General features: G+C 45.9%; 1 protein-coding gene across 3 annotated transcripts in view; it reads right to left on the bottom strand.

The window, feature by feature from the left end:
* uimc1 (ubiquitin interaction motif containing 1) overlaps positions 1-16,822 on the bottom strand; it is a 63,472-nt gene that overhangs the window by 14,342 nt on the left and 32,308 nt on the right. For all 3 annotated transcript variants that reach the window (XM_075486946.1, XM_075486947.1, XM_075486948.1), the window contains exons 13-14: positions 6,491-6,595; positions 6,292-6,347 (exon numbers count right to left, since the gene is read on the bottom strand). In XM_075486946.1, the coding sequence (XP_075343061.1) occupies positions 6,292-6,347; positions 6,491-6,595 (161 nt within the window). The remainder of the gene's footprint in view (positions 1-6,291; positions 6,348-6,490; positions 6,596-16,822) is intronic.

Raw genomic sequence — 16,822 nt, 5'->3', positions numbered from 1 at the left:
TGCTGTGCTGAGCTTGGACCGGGTAGTGACGGAGAACAAAAATGAGTGATGGCCTGTAACCGCTGCAAACCTTGTACACAGATTTTATGCCTCTCTGATTTAGCATGTGAATTCAAGGCTTTAATGCCTAAACTGGAGAGCTCCAATGTCTTTTTGCACAGAGTGCAATAGGCTTGGTATCTATTGTTCGCGACGGACTTAAGCCAATTCTTAAAGGACAAGACCGTTTTTTTTACAATGGGACCTTGATTTCACATTATAACATGATGTTCTACTCACCCCTGCTTGTTGTTGGTAATTTGGAGCTGTTCCGAAGATATTCGAGAGGCGTCTGGCTGCTCTCTTGAGATATTCGGCCATGAAACGGTTTCCTATGGGCAATGTTATACAGGCACAAACTACGCTGTTTATAATTAATTGAATTCCAATTGGCTTGAATTGGACTTACTATCTAAGTGCCTTGAGATGACATTTGTTGTATTTGGCGCTATATAAATAAAAATGAATTGAATTGAATTGAATAATTTATTAATTACTGTACACTAGCACTGATAACGTGGAGGTGCGTCGCTTACTTAAAAAAATCCGGGTTACTGTAATTTTGAATTTTAGCCGAATGAATAAATAGGCAGCAGGTCTGTGGGCTGTCTGTGTCGTCAGTATACCCACTTTACGACAAAAAAAACTCCAACTCCATGGCGATAAGCAAACTGCAGGGGGTCCTGATATGTGCTGGTTTGCTTACACAGGTGGGTCAACAGGAGTCTCTCCAGGACCTTCATGATGTGGGATGTCAGGGCAACAGGTCTGTAGTCATTGATATCTGAAGGGTGGGTTTTCTTTGGTACCGGAACCAGACAGGATGTCTTCCACAACAGTGGTACCTTCTCTTGGGTCAAGCTAAGGTTGAAAAGGTGTTGCAGAATCCCACAGAGCTGCTCTGCACAGGCCTTCAGGACTCGGGGGCTGACACCATCTGGACCTGCAGCCTTGTTCCGGTTCAGTCTCTCCAACTGCCTCTTCACCTGACTTCTAGAAACAGAAAAGTGGGAGGGGGAGGCAAAGGGGACAGCAGCATCTCCTGATTGGGTTGATGACAAACTAGTGGAAGCAGAAGAATCCATGACTGAGGTGGAGGTGGAGATGTTACAGGAAAGCTGTGGGTCAGAGGAGGGTGGGATGTCTCTTTGGCTGGGAACAGGAGGGGAGGATGGTGAGCTTGTTCCTGAACTGAACCTGTTGAAGAATGTGTTCAGCTCATTTGCTCTGTCCAGACTTCCATCCATCCGATCCTCCCTCTGCTTGAGGCCTGTGATCTTCTTCATTCCTGACCACACATCTCTGATATTGTTCCTCTGCAGTTTACTCTCAAGCTTCTTTCTATACACCTCCTTGCTCTCTCTGATCTTGACTTTGAGCTGCTTCTGTATACTCCTCATTAACTCCCTGTCTCGCTCCCTAAAGGCTCTTTTTTTCTTGTTCAATAGTTCCTTTAGCTCACTGGTGATCCAGGGTTTGTTATTAGGGAAGCATCTCACTATTCTGGTGGGGATGGTGTTGTCCACACAGAAGTTTATATAGTCAGTCACACACTCAGTCATGGCATTAATGTCCTCTCCATGTGGCTTACAAAGAGAAATCCAATTGGTTGCATCAAAACAACCCTGTAAGGCTTCTTCAGCATCATATGACCACTTTCTAACAGTCCTTTTTGTGACAGGTAGCCTCTGGACAAGGGGTTTATATGCTGAACAGAGAAAAACAAGGTTGTGATCTGATTTACCCAGGGGAGGTCTTGATTTGGAAATGTATGAATCCTTGACATTTGTGTAAAACAAATCCAATGTCTTGTTTTCTCTGGTAGAGCAGCTGACAAACTGTTGAAAAGTTGGCAGTGTAGCAGAGAGTGAGGCATGATTAAAATCACCAGATATTGCCACAAAAGAATTGGGGTGTTGAGTCTGTATCTTAGCAACAACGGAACTGATGACATCACATGCAGTGTCGGCAACAGCTGAGGGTGGAATGTAAACAGCCACCAAAACAACACTGTTGAACTCTCTTGGCAAATAATATGGACGAAAACCTACTGCCAATAGCTCAATGTCAGGACTGCAGAGACGACTCTTCACAGTAACATGTCCTGGGTGACACCATCTGTTGTTGACAAGCACTGCCAATCCACCCCCTTTCCTTTTCCTGCTACTCTTTATATCTCGATCTGCTCGTACAGTCAGGAAGCCCGGCAGAGAGACGCTGGAGTCGGGTATATGATCCTGCAGCCATGTCTCAGTAAAACACATAATGCTACATTCCCGATATTCTTGCTGAGTCCTTGTCAAGGCTAAAAGTTCATCCAACTTGTTAGCTAACGATCTTACATTTCCCATGATGCAGGATGGCAGAGATGGTTTGAACTTCTTCTTTCTTTCTCTCCTCTTTGCTCCTGCTCTGCATCCACGACGCCTCCTTTTCAATTCCAGTGGGATTTCTGGCTTCAGTTGTCGAATTATTTCTGCTTTTCCAATGTTATTCAGCTGCTCCCTGTTGTAAACCACCTTGTTGCTATGGTGATGCATCATGACAAAAGAGTAAAATATACAAAAGTATTGGGAAAAATTAATCCAGCTGCACAGCATCCAAGGCAGGAAGGAACAGTTGTCCAAAAAATGCAATTTCTTCCAAGAAATAACAGGAATGAAATTTAGAAAAAAAGAAAAATCTCAATGTGAGGTACAGAGCTACTCCAACATGCTGCCACCCTCAGCAGCGCATTCTAGAACAATTAAATCATTAAATAAATCAAGGGCCCAATGTCAAAAAAACGGTCTTGTCCTTTAAACGCACCGTCTTCTAGCCATAACACGTTAAATGTGCACTTTCCCATTGTGATACGCCGATAGGTTCACTAATCCACTAAGACAGTAAAAGCTAAGACACAATACGAGCTAGGCTAAGTAGACCTTGCGACCATAGACCAAGGCTACATGATCAGAACACCGGCAGTGAAGCTCTGAAGTTCGTGGGGCTTTCTATGGGAGTGCTACACTGGCGCATGGATCTTGAAGTTCACGCGATACCACCCAGACTCCTCAGGCAGAACTGCAACAGTAGCCTAGCTTGCTATCTAGCTTGCTAGGCTACTGCAACAGGCGAAACGGATGAATTCCGCCACCAGCGTATGGGCTCGAGGTGGAGAGGCGATGGTAGAACTAATGAATGAACGAGCATATAAATTTAAGACGTGGCGAAATGTAATTTATGACCTTGTATGGAAAATCTGGATGTTTTTATGACTTTTTATGGCCTAAAATTCTTCTTATTAAATTTATGACGTTTTATGACATTTTATGACTCCGCGGAAACCCTGAAAAATACATATCACGGTATTTTTTCACGGTATCACGGTATTTTTTTTTCATGCATAATTAGGTGTTCACAGCATTTTCTACAGATTGAGAACAGAATTACTGCAGTAGATTAATTTAGGATGGTCTATTTTACCGTCATAGAATAACGCCCCACAAAATGATGCTGTTTACACAGAAGTGCTATTCATGATTCTAATGAAGTGAGAAATCGGAACGCAAACACAATTGCAGTCAAAATACAGAACTTTTACTGTGCAAATTTCAAACTTCTTTTATGAAAATCAATACAAAAAAGTAGTGCAACTTGCAATAATTATATTTTTGCATCAATATGAGGCATTCACATTCAAATAAATTAGGTGAGCAAACGCGTCTGGAAGTGACATTTGGCTCGACTTTTCTTTTGCTTTCCCCGTGTTACCTGGAGATGTGGCGGGTGCTGACCTTAACTTCATGCATTCTTGATATTCTAAGACATACTTACGGCTAAGGTGAATGAGCAAATTGTTCGTTGCCACCTCCAGCGACAACTGTAGCCCGACAACACTTGCATAAAATGGTTGTTTGGTCGACTTTGGATTTTTTTAAACCAAAAAACTTCCAAACTACAGACACGGCTCCTTTTTTTGGCACAAGTTCTTCTGTGTCAGCATGTTCTACTAGTTCTGCAGCTTCGATTTCGGAACTTTCCATGTCTATCCTATCCACCTTCACCTTCACATAACGCAAGTGCTTATTACCACCTCGCACCCATAGACAGGAAACATGCGTGTTGAGAAGCACAACACTGAAAAGGGTCCCGTCTCAAACAATGTCGCGCGACGCAGCATTCCCCCCGTTGTGTAATCAAATACACCGGTATGGCGGTATATTAAAAATTCATATCATAACGAAATTATAAACCGGTATTCGGTGTGAACCGGTATACCGCCCAGCACTAGTTTTCAGGGTGTTTTTTTCGAAAGTCCACTATCATTTCTTTGGTCTTTTTGGTGTTAAGGGCAAGGTTGTTGCTGTCACACCATGAGGCCAGATGTTGCACCTCTGTCCTGTAGTCCCTCTCATCGTTGTTAGTAATGAGGCCGAGGACGGTGGTGTCGTCTGCGAACTTAACGATGCGGTTGGAGGGGGAAGAGGCAGAGCAGTCATGAGTGAACAGGGTGTAGAGCAGAGGACTTAACACACACCCCTGGGGCACACCGGTGTTAATGGAAAGAGTGGAGGAGATGTTGTTGCCCACTCTGACCCTCTGTGTATGATTGGTAAGGAAGTCCACAGTCCAGTTGCACAGGGTGGTGTTAAGTCCCAGTTGGTGGAGTTTGTGGCGGAGTCTGTAGGGCCGGATGGTGTTGAATGCCGAACTGTAGTCCACAAAGAGGAGACGAGCGTAGGTGTCTTTGCACTCCAGATGCTCCAGTAATGTGTGGAGCACGATGGCGATGGCATCCTCAGTGGAGCGGTTTTCCCTGTAGGCAAACTGATGTGGGTCATGTGATGGTGGGGTTGCAGCTTTGATGTGTTTTAGGACCAGTCTCTCCATGCACTTGGCGGGGATGGGAGTCAGTGCCACAGGCCTGTAGTCGTTCAGACCTGTGACATGGGACTGTTTGGGGAGGGGGACTATTGTGGCGGCTTTGAAGCGGGCTGGGGCGCCTGCTCAACCCACTACGCCACAAACCACCCCTGTTTTATTATTTATTTTATTATTGTAAAAGTCTCTTGCTCACAGGCTTTTATTTTGTAAAAGTCTGTTGCTGTCTGCTGCGGAACCGGAAAAGAAAGTAATCGGCGGATCTACCAAACATGGAGAAGGGTACGGAACTTTTACTCGGCCATTTTCATTTTAAAGTTCTTCCATACGGCGGAGTCGACAGAACCAAAGTCATCTGTAAACACTGCCAAGTTGAATTGTCTTCTCAGCGTAGAAGTTCCAGTATCACTTAAAGGCAAAACACACAACTGATAGCAGCAAGTCATTCAAGGAAACAGACAGTGGAGCGAGGCTTCTACATAAAAACTACATCAAGATGCTGATGTTAAAAGTGTGTTTGCACAACAAATGTTATGGCACTTTCATATGGCAGCACATTTAAAAACTAAATGCTAAAAGCTATACGCTACTTTTGGATTCATTTTTGGGTTTTGCGTACAAATGCGATTAATCGCGATTAATCAGGGAAATCGTATGATTAATTAGAGGAAAAACATCAAATCAAAGACAAGCAGCTGAATATTCTGACTTTGTTTTCTTCTCTGATCAAATGGAAGAAAGAAAAACACGACCAGCTCTTAGTTTCAGCTCCTCTGAGTCCAGTTCCAGCTTTCTGACTGTGAACAACCAGCATCAAACCAGAATGTTGAGCTGTTAAATCTGTGAGCAGAATAAAATCTGCTGTTGGATGGAAAGCTGATGCAGAAAGACCCGAAGGTGAAACAACACACAGCCTTCAGGGCTCGGCTTCAACAGACCATTAAAGTCAATAAAGATTTCCAAGGCATCACGCTCTCATTAGCTCGATTCAGCTCCTCTGATCAGTGTGCAGCTGCAGAAAATGAACTATGAGTAAGTATATATCTTATATTCTGTGCTCCAGACCAACGATGAGCGCTAATAAAACAATGAGATTAGCACGTAAAGTTTCCTTATCGGCTTGAAAAACTTTAAAAAGTGAAACACGTTGCATTAAAAATGCAATAAAGGCTCCATAAGTAAAATATGTACAATATTTAATAACTGCGGCATGCTGTGGGGTGCAGAAATATCACAGAGAGAAGAAGTGAAGCTACAGTTTTTACACTTTTCTGACTCGTTCTTCCCTGTTCGTCTTTCAGTTTGGAGAATCTTTATCTTATTTATCGTTGTTTAGCCTTCAATAACACTCTGAAAGGTTTCTAATGTGACACAAAAGCAGGTTTTTACCTCCGAGGAAGGTGATGATGAGGGGAGGCAGCCGACTCCTCGGGTGACGGGCATTTCTGAGAAAGATAAATCAAAAACAGGAAGAAATACCGATGAATTATCTGAGATTAGAGCTGAAATACGACTTTTTAAATCACAGACAGAGTAAAGCTGTCATCAGTGGATCTTTAAGGTATATAAGGTCGGATTGTAACCCCACCTCTGGCTGCGGCAGCACGGCCTCCCCCCATTCCGCCTTCCTCAGCAGACGCCTCTGAGCCTCTTTCAGACTCTTCTCGTAAACCTCCATCTGAGCCACGATCACCTAAGAGCAACAAAAGATTAACAGCAAGAAAAACACGGATTAACTGAATGTTACAGCCCAAACAGTCACAAACATGTCAGCAAACGGTTTTATTTCTCATGAAAAGTGGAACATTTCTGCAGAACAGCCAGAGCTTGGCTGCAAGATCCCATTTATACGCTTAGAGCGTTCAGCAGAGATTCGGACCCGACGCATGACAGCCAACTTTCCTCTTCTCACAGAAAGCTGTTGTTGTGCAGCCGAACAGTTCGCAGTGTTTGGCTGTGTTCGAAACCGCATACTTCTCCTACTTCTCCTACTACTCATACTAACTTTTTGAGTTAGTATGCGACTTTGAGTCAGCGAGAAGTTCCTGGATGCATTCTAGATTCTCCGAAATGTTGGGTATGCATCATGAGATAACTACTCATTCTCAAACTACCCAAGATGCAACGTAACGTGACGTCGCCGATCGTCATTTCCTGTCAAAACGGCAGTTTCAAGCTAGCTAAAACGAGGGTAGATTCACTTCCTGTCTTCAAAACAAAAGCACCGATTGTGCCGGTTTGGTGAGCATGTGAGAGCGACGTTGTCGCCGTCTCCCGTAACTCAACTTTGCAAAAACCCGTATCTGTCTAATACCCTCAACGACCCAAGTACTTTATAAACTCAGTATAACTTTTAGTCATCAGGAACAATGTCAAAAGCAACGAAACAGTCAAAGAAGAGCAAGAATGAAACTCCGAGTGTCTGCGCTAACACATGCCTAACTAGCATCGAAGGCCTGCTGGAAAAACATAGAGCCAGCATAGCGACGGATCTTAAAAACTCCTTCGCTGCCCTGGAGTCAAGGCTAGAAAAGATGCAGACCATGGTGTCAGACCATGGACAACGTATCATCTCACTGGAAACCAGTGCCGAGTCAGATGATCAGCGTATTGGTACTCTGGAGGCGAGGTTGGTAACTTTGGCCGATAGCAACAAGAAGCTACTAACAAAGACGTTGGACCTGGAAAGCCGGAGCCGCAGGAATAATATCTGAATCATTGGCCTCCCAGAATCAATCGAAGGGTCCACACCCACCATGTTTTTCTACAATATCAGGGAGACCCCGTCCAGATCTTCGAAAACTACGCTCCGGAGGTGGTCCAAGAATGCGCAAAATACCGGTCGGTGATGGCAGAACTATACAACTTCTCTCTCAAGCCTGCACTACTCTTCCTGGCTCGCCTTCAGGTAACACTCAACGGCGGGAAAAAGAAGAGGCTTTCCTCCCCAGAAGAGGCCGCGGCGTTCGCTTCAAGCTACAAACAGAACTCTAGGTCTGACTAGCTTGAGCAGCTAGGCTAGGCATACACTACACCAAGGCAGCCGTTCACCTGCAGTCTGTTCACTAGCAGCCTGTTCAGCAGCAGCCTGTTCACCAGCAGCCTGTTCACCAGCAGCCTGTTCACCAGCAGCCTGTTCACCAGCAGCCTGTTCACCAGCAGCCTGTTCACCTGCAGTCTGTTCACCTGCAGTCTGTTCACCAGCAGCCTCTTCACCTGCAGCCTCTTCACCTGCAGCCTGTTCACCAGCAGCCTGTTCACCTGCAGCCTCTTCACCTGCAGCCTCTTCACCAGCAGCCTGTTCACCAGCAGCCTGTTCACCAGCAGCCTGTTCACCAGCAGCCTGTTCACCTGCAGCCTGTTCACCTGCAGCCTGTTCACCTGCAGCCTGTTCACCAGCAGCCTGTTCACCAGCAGTCTGTTCACCAGCAGCCTGTTCACCAGCGGCCTGTTCACCAGCGGCCTGTTCACCAGCGGTCTGTTCACCAGCAGCCTGTTCACCAGCAGCCTGTTCACCAGCAGCCTGTTCACCAGCAGCCTGTTCACCAGCAGCCTGTTCACCAGCAGCCTGTTCACCTGCAGCCTCTTCACCTGCAGCCTGTTCACCAGCAGCCTGTTCACCAGCAGCCTGTTCACCAGCAGCCTGTTCAACCGCAGCCTGTTCAACCGCAGCCTGTTCACCAGCAGCCTGTTCACCAGCAGCCTGTTCACCAGCAGCCTGTTCAACCGCAGCCTGTTCACCAGCAGCCTGTTCAACCGCAGCCTGTTCACCAGCAGCCTGTTCACCAGCAGCCTGTTCACCAGCAGTCTGTTCACCAGCAGCCTGTTCACCAGCAGCCTGTTCACCAGCAGCCTGTTCACCAGCAGCCTGTTCACCTGCAGCCTGTTCACCTGCAGCCTGTTCACCAGCAGCCTGTTCACCAGCAGCCTGTTCAACCGCAGCCTGTTCACCAGCAGCCTGTTCACCAGCAGCCTGTTCACCTGCAGCCTGTTCACCAGCAGCCTGTTCACCTGCAGCCTGTTCACCAGCAGCCTGTTCACCAGCAGCCTGTTCACCAGCAGCCTGTTCACCAGCAGCCTGTTCACCAGCAGCCTGTTCAACCGCAGCCTGTTCACCAGCAGCCTGTTCACCAGCAGCCTGTTCACCTGCAGCCTGTTCACCAGCAGCCTGTTCACCTGCAGCCTGTTCACCAGCAGCCTGTTCACCAGCAGCCTGTTCACCAGCAGCCTGTTCACCAGCAGCCTGTTCAACCGCAGCCTGTTCAACCGCAGCCTGTTCAACCGCAGCCTGTTCACCAGCAGCCTGTTCACCAGCAGCCTGTTCACCAGCAGCCTGTTCACCAGCAGCCTGTTCACCTGCAGCCTCTTCACCTGCAGCCTGTTCACCAGCAGCCTGTTCACCAGCAGCCTGTTCACCAGCAGCCTGTTCACCAGCAGCCTGTTCAACCGCAGCCTGTTCAACCGCAGCCTGTTCACCAGCAGCCTGTTCACCAGCAGCCTGTTCACCAGCAGTCTGTTCACCAGCAGCCTGTTCACCAGCAGCCTGTTCACCAGCAGCCTGTTCACCAGCAGCCTGTTCACCTGCAGCCTGTTCACCTGCAGCCTGTTCACCAGCAGCCTGTTCACCAGCAGCCTGTTCAACCGCAGCCTGTTCACCAGCAGCCTGTTCACCAGCAGCCTGTTCACCTGCAGCCTGTTCACCAGCAGCCTGTTCACCTGCAGCCTGTTCACCAGCAGCCTGTTCACCAGCAGCCTGTTCACCAGCAGCCTGTTCACCAGCAGCCTGTTCACCAGCAGCCTGTTCACCAGCAGCCTGTTCAACCGCAGCCTGTTCACCAGCAGCCTGTTCACCAGCAGCCTGTTCACCAGCAGTCTGTTCACCAGCAGCCTGTTCACCAGCAGCCTGTTCACCAGCAGCCTGTTCACCTGCAGCCTGTTCACCTGCAGCCTGTTCACCAGCAGCCTGTTCACCAGCAGCCTGTTCACCAGCAGCCTGTTCAACCGCAGCCTGTTCACCAGCAGCCTGTTCAACCGCAGCCTGTTCACCAGCAGCCTGTTCACCAGCAGCCTGTTCACCAGCAGCCTGTTCACCAGCAGTCTGTTCACCAGCAGCCTGTTCACCAGCAGCCTGTTCACCTGCAGCCTGTTCACCAGGTAAGATGTAAGGTCGCCATTAGGCATACTTTTGACCACAAATGCATAACAGGTTAAATATGTATGACCCTTTATTAATCCTAACTATTATAATATAACAACTTGCGACTGAAAACTCTGTTTTGGACTACTGGTGACTGCTTACTGCGCTAGTCAGTAGCGGTCGCGCAAGCTGTGCCTCTACCTTGGGCACCAAAGACACTTTTCTGCAGCAAACTAAGTTTACTCAGATATTTTATTTTATTGCTGTTTTTGCACATATTTGCAAATTATAATTTTTCGGTTTTACGGAACAACTAAATGTACAAGGGTATTTTGCTTTATCCTTTTTTTTTCTCCTTAAAGCTGCAACTTTTATTTTCTTTTTTACAGAGCTGATAATGTCGAGCATAACCAAGCGTAGACTTGGTTTGCTTTGTTCTGTTCTGAAAGTTCACTTAATACACTAATGGTAAACAAATATATTTAATACTTTACTTGGGTTATTAGTTAACTTTGTAATATTTCACATATTACACAGAATATTTTATTTTATATACTTCACTTCACTTTGGAAGGGTACATCTACGTATCTTGTTAAAGGTAGGGTAGGAGATCCTGGATTTTGAGTCCAGCGAAGCTGCATTTTGAAAATACACAGGTAAAAAGTCCCAACCCTTTTCTTCACTTTCCCCCCGAAGGCACGCCTCTAGAGTACATGAACACGCACGAGCACGAAGGTGCACGAGCGCTGTTCTGACAGCAAGCATCGATCATTGCCGTATTTAGTATTTAGTATATGCTAACTATACGTTTAATAATGCTAGGTGCTAGCCAAGCTGGCTCTAGTTTAGCTTCCTGCCAAGCTTCTGGACGCGTAATTTGTTTACGGAGCAGGGTACACGCACAGGGGGGAGGGGGAGGGAGGAGCAGATTGCAGTTTGATAGACGGCATCAGAATCCAATCATTGTGAACGGTCCGTTCACAATCACAAACCCCTTGTCCAGAGACTACCTGTCACAAAAAGGACTGTTAGAAAGTGGTCAGAGGAAGCTGAAGAAGCCTTACAGGGTTGTTTTGATGCAACCGATTGGATTTCTCTTTGTAAGCCACATGGAGAGGACATTAATGCCATGACTGAGTGTGTGACTGACTATATAAACTTCTGTGTGGACAACACCATCCCCACCAGAACAGTGAGATGCTTCCCTAATAACAAACCCTGGATCACCAGTGAGCTAAAGGAACTATTGAACAGGAAAAAAAGAGCCTTTAGGGAGCGAGACAGGGAGTTAATGAGGAGTATACAGAAGCAGCTCAAAGTCAAGATCAGAGAGAGCAAGGAGGTGTATAGAAAGAAGCTTGAGAGTAAACTGCAGAGGAACAATATCAGAGATGTGTGGTCAGGAATGAAGAAGATCACAGGCCTCAAGCAGAGGGAGGATCGGATGGATGGAAGTCTGGACAGAGCAAATGAGCTGAACACATTCTTCAACAGGTTCAGTTCAGGAACAAGCTCACCATCCTCCCCTCCTGTTCCCAGCCAAAGAGACATCCCACCCTCCTCTGACCCACAGCTTTCCTGTAACATCTCCACCTCCACCTCAGTCATGGATTCTTCTGCTTCCACTAGTTTGTCATCAACCCAATCAGGAGATGCTGCTGTCCCCTTTGCCTCCCCCTCCCACTTTTCTGTTTCTAGAAGTCAGGTGAAGAGGCAGTTGGAAAGACTGAACCGGAACAAGGCTGCAGGTCCAGATGGTGTCAGCCCCCGAGTCCTGAAGGCCTGTGCAGAGCAGCTCTGTGGGATTCTGCAACACCTTTTCAACCTTAGCTTGACCCAAGAGAAGGTACCACTGTTGTGGAAGACATCCTGTCTGGTTCCGGTACCAAAGAAAACTCACCCTTCAGATATCAATGACTACAGACCTGTTGCACTGACATCCCACATCATGAAGGTCCTGGAGAGACTCCTGTTGACCCACCTGTGTAAGCAAACCAGCACATATCAGGACCCCCTGCAGTTTGCTTATCGCCATGGAGTTGGAGTTGAAGACGCTATCATACACCTGCTTCAACAAACCCACTGTCATCTGGACAAAGCAGGCAGCACTGTGAGGATCATGTTCTTTGATTTCTCCAGTGCATTTAACACAATCCAGCCTGATCTGCTTAGTCTGAAACTCCAGAAGACTCAGGTGGAGGCCTCAACAATCACCTGGATTAATGACTACCTGACAAACAGACCACAGTTTGTCAGACTGAAGAATTGTGTGTCTAACCAGGTGATCAGCAGCACAGGAGCACCACAGGGGACTGTACTCTCACCATTCCTTTTCACTCTGTACACTTCAGACTTCCAGTACAAGTCAGACTCCTGTCATCTACAGAAATATTCAGATGACTCTGCAGTTGTCGGGTGTATCAGAGATGGACAAGAAGCTGAGTACAGAGAGCTGGTGGACCGCTTTGTGGCATGGTGTGGGAACAATCATCTCATCTTGAATGTTAACAAAACAAAGGAGATGATTGTAGATTTCAGGAGAAACAAGGTCAGATCAAACCCTGTTTCCATCATGGGAGAAGAAGTGGAGGTGGTTGAGGAATATAAATACCTTGGTGTTCATGTGGACAACAGACTGGACTGGAGACACAACAGTGAAGCCATCTACAAGAAAGGACAGAGCAGACTGTACCTCTTGAGGAAGCTAAGGTCCTTCAAGGTTTGCAACAAGATGTTGCAGATCTTCTACAAGTCTGTTGTTGAGAGCGTCATTTCCTCTTGCGTCATCTGTTGGGGCAGCAGCATCAGAACCAGGGACCTAAAAAGACTCAACAACCTGATAAGGAAGGCTGGTTCTGTTCTGGGGACGACTGTGGAACCTCTGGAGACAATAATGCAAAGAAGGATTTTGCATAAAATCAAGAGAATTATGGACAACCCTGAACATCCTCTCCATGAGACTGTTATCAGAAAACAGAGTCTCTTCAGTCAAAGGCTTCTTCAGTTTGGATGCAAAACGGACCGCTACAGGAAATCTTTCCTGCCCACAGCCATCAGCATCTATAATAACTCTTTGATTTAATTGAGCTACATCAACATTTAATTTCCCTCTGGGATAAATAAAGTATTTTTGAATTGAATTGAATTGAATTGAATTGATTGGATACTGTTTTTCCTAGATTGTACGTTCTAGAGGCCACTAAAACGTTTCATATTTGTGTCAAAACTTTTAATTAATTGGTTGCAATGGGGGTGTGAAGAGTATTTCAAGCAATATGTAAAAAAATGTTCCAGAAAAAGATCCCCTACCCAACCTTTAAAGGTTCAAAGGGTTATGTAAAACATATTATGACACTTGTTGAGTTATGGGCTCTGAGATGACTTCTTGAGGTAAGATGCTTCAGAAAGGGAAGTATGAGCAAGTTAGTTCAGATGACATTTCTAGGGGCTGGGAGGGTTATGAAAGGGAACAAGGGCAGGAGTCCAGGCCTCCTAATAGATGGGGCGGGGGGGTTAGGGAATGGGTTGGTAAAGAGACCCTTTTTGTCTGTTTCTTATGGTTTGTTAAGTTTTTGATGCCTTTTGTTATGATTTCACTTTTCTTCTGCTGCCTTAGAATCGAACTGATAAACTTTCTACCATCCGCTGTAACATGGCTGGCTCATTAGATGGAGGGACCACCGGTGGGCAAATGGTAAGGTTCACTTCCTCAAACACGGGGGGCTTGAATGCCACATTAAAACGAACAAAGATTATGACTCATATCAAAAATCTGAATGCCGACGTGATACTTCTTCAGGAGACACACCTTCTAAAGTCACAGCATGGGAAGTTGAGCCGACCATGGATAGGACAAATCTTCCACTCTCAATTTATTTGTAAAACAAGAGTTACAGCCATATTAATCAAGAAAAACGTTCAATTTGCCCCCAGTAAAATTATCACAGATCCGGAAGGACGTTATACAATTGTCTCCGGTATATTATACCAGAAGCATGTAGTCTTAGCATTGATCTATGCCCCTAATTGGGATGACCAGAGCTTCTTCAATTCAGTAATATCCCTTATTCCCAATCTGGACAACCATACTTTGATTCTCGGTGGGGATTGGAATTGTGTCATTGACCCAGTTCTCGACAGATCAAGCTCCCGAATTATTCCGCCCTCAAAGATGTCACAAACTTTGTCCACCTTCATGGACCAGTTTGGCTACATTGACCTCTGGAGATTCATGTACCCATCTTCTCGTCAATATTCCTTTTTCTCAAACGCCCACCGCTCTTTTCCCCGCATTGACTACTTCCTAGTGGATAAAAAGCTTATCTCCTCACTTACTTCTGTACAATATGTACCCATAACAGTTTCAGATCACTCAGCTGTAGTATTAGATCTTCGTTTTGACCTAAAACCCAAACATTTTAGGTTTTGGCGTCTCGACCCTCTTTTACTTGAAGAAGAAAATTTTTGTAATTATATTTCTGACTCAATCACAGTCTTTTGCGACACCAACAAAAATAAAGAGACCTCCCCGTCATTGTTAAGGGATACCCTGAAGGCTTTTCTCAGAGGCAAGATAATTTCATACGCATCCTATGCTAATAAACGATGCAGAATGCGTAAGGAAGAACTAGAAAAATTAATCGCAGACTTGGACAGATCGCTCGCAGTAACAAATACCTCGGACTTGTATAAAGAGAGACTCAGACTTAAGACAGAACTTGACTTGCTCCTTTCAGCAGAAGCTGAACGACTACTTCTCCGTTCCTATGGATCACTATTTGAACACGGTGACAAGGCTGGGCGCCTCCTCGCTCATCAGCTAAAAGCTAGACAAGCAGCCAACCAAATTATCCAAATTAGAGATGAATCAGGCACAGTATTGACCGACCCAATCAAAATTAATACCTCATTCAATTCATTTTGTCCTCAATTTTACAAATCGGAATCCCCCGGAGATGAAACCCAAATGGACGCCTTTTTTCAAAAACTAGACTTACCAAGAGTTTCAGCTGATGACAATCAGACGCTGGACACTCCTTTGACACTTCCTGAGATAAAAAAAAGCAATAAGCTCAATGAATAGTGGCAAATCACGGGGCCCTGACGGGTACCCCGTTGAGTTTTATAAGCGATTTTCTAACCAGCTGGCCCCTCTACTTCTGGAGATGTTCAACTATTCATCCGGCCATGGCTCTCTGTCAGCCACTTTAACGCAAGCCTCCATTTCCCTCATCCATAAAAAAGACAAGGACCCTCTAAACTGTGCATCATATAGGCCAATTTCCGTCCTCCCAGTAGATGTGAAAATACTTGCGAAAAATTTAGCTCGTCGCTTGGGACTTATTATGCTTTTAGTCATCTCGGACGACCAAACGGGGTTCATTAGCGGGAGGCACTCCTTTTCCAATGTCAGAAGACTTCTCTGCGTCATTCATACTCCATCCTTGGATCAAATTATTGTACTCCTCTTCCCAGGCGTCAGTATGCATGAATACACAGCGCTCTGATCCTTTCCCCCTCTACCGCGGCACACGCCAAGGGTGCCCCCTCTCTCCACTGTTGTTCGCGCTTGCCATCGAGCCATTGTCCATAGCATTGAAATCAGAAGGAGGGTTCAAAGGAATAAGGAGACATGGAGAGGAACATCGGGTTTCGTTGTATGCTGATGACCTGCTCCTATATGTAAGCGATCCCCTGTCAAGCCTTCCACCTATAATCTCAATACTGGGCTCTTTCAGCGTATTTTCCGGGTATAAGGTGAACATCACCAAAAGCGAGTGTTTCCCAATAAATCAATTGGCCACAGAAATTCCAACTCACCTTATACCATTCAAAACTGCTGCGGTAGGCATAAAGTATCTAGGAATAATGGTCACACGATCTATGCGCACACTGAAAGAACAGAACTTCTCGGTTCTGACAGCAGCAGTCAAACAAGATCTTCAAAGGTGGAACCGCTTACCCCTGTCTCTAGCAGGTAGAGTGCAAACAGTAAAAATGAATATCTTACCAAGATACCTTTACCTCTTCCAGTGCCTACCAATCTACCTCCCTCGATCGTTTTTTAATCTTATCAACAGCATCATATCCACATTCATCTGGGCAGGTAAATGAGCCAGAGCAAATAAATCCTTGCTCCAGAGGAGCAGATCATCAGGCGGCCTGGGATTATCCAATCTCCTTGGCTACTATTGGGCGGCTAACGCACAAAAGATATTGCTCTGGCTCACCTCACCTCAACATAGTTGGTGTCAGTTGGAGGTAAACTCATGCTCCACATTCCTCCGGGCACTAGTATGCGGCACCCTCCCCCTTTCTCTCGCAAATTTTACATCTAACCCCATTGTAACTAATACATTAAAAATTTGGATTCGAATCAGGAAACGGTTTGGATGGCTCTCCCTACCTCAAAGTACACCTCTTTGTAATAATCGCCTATTTGTACAAGCCAGGATTGACTCGCGCTTTGCAGCTCTGGAAAATAAAGGCCTGAGATGCCTGAAAGACTTATACATTGACGGACTGTTCGCCAGTTTCAACCAATTACGCTCGACCTTTGGACTAGGTAATACAGACTTTTTTCGCTTCTTCCAACTTCGCGACTTTGCACGAACCTACTCTCCTCAGTTCCCCCAAGCCCCACCCCTCAGCGGTATAGATTTAGTACTCCAGGCTAAATCTCTGCCTAAGGGTCACGTCTTATTTCTTTATAACTTCTTAACACCAACAAATGATACATCTGTACATAAGAGCAGGGCTGACTGGGAATCCAAACTCCAGAT

Source organism: Odontesthes bonariensis, chromosome 16, assembly GCF_027942865.1.
Source record: "Odontesthes bonariensis isolate fOdoBon6 chromosome 16, fOdoBon6.hap1, whole genome shotgun sequence".
In the NCBI taxonomy this organism is placed as follows: Eukaryota; Metazoa; Chordata; class Actinopteri; order Atheriniformes; family Atherinopsidae; genus Odontesthes; species Odontesthes bonariensis.
Note: the sequence above shows the minus strand (reverse complement) of the source record. Positions and strands in the feature narration are given on the sequence as shown.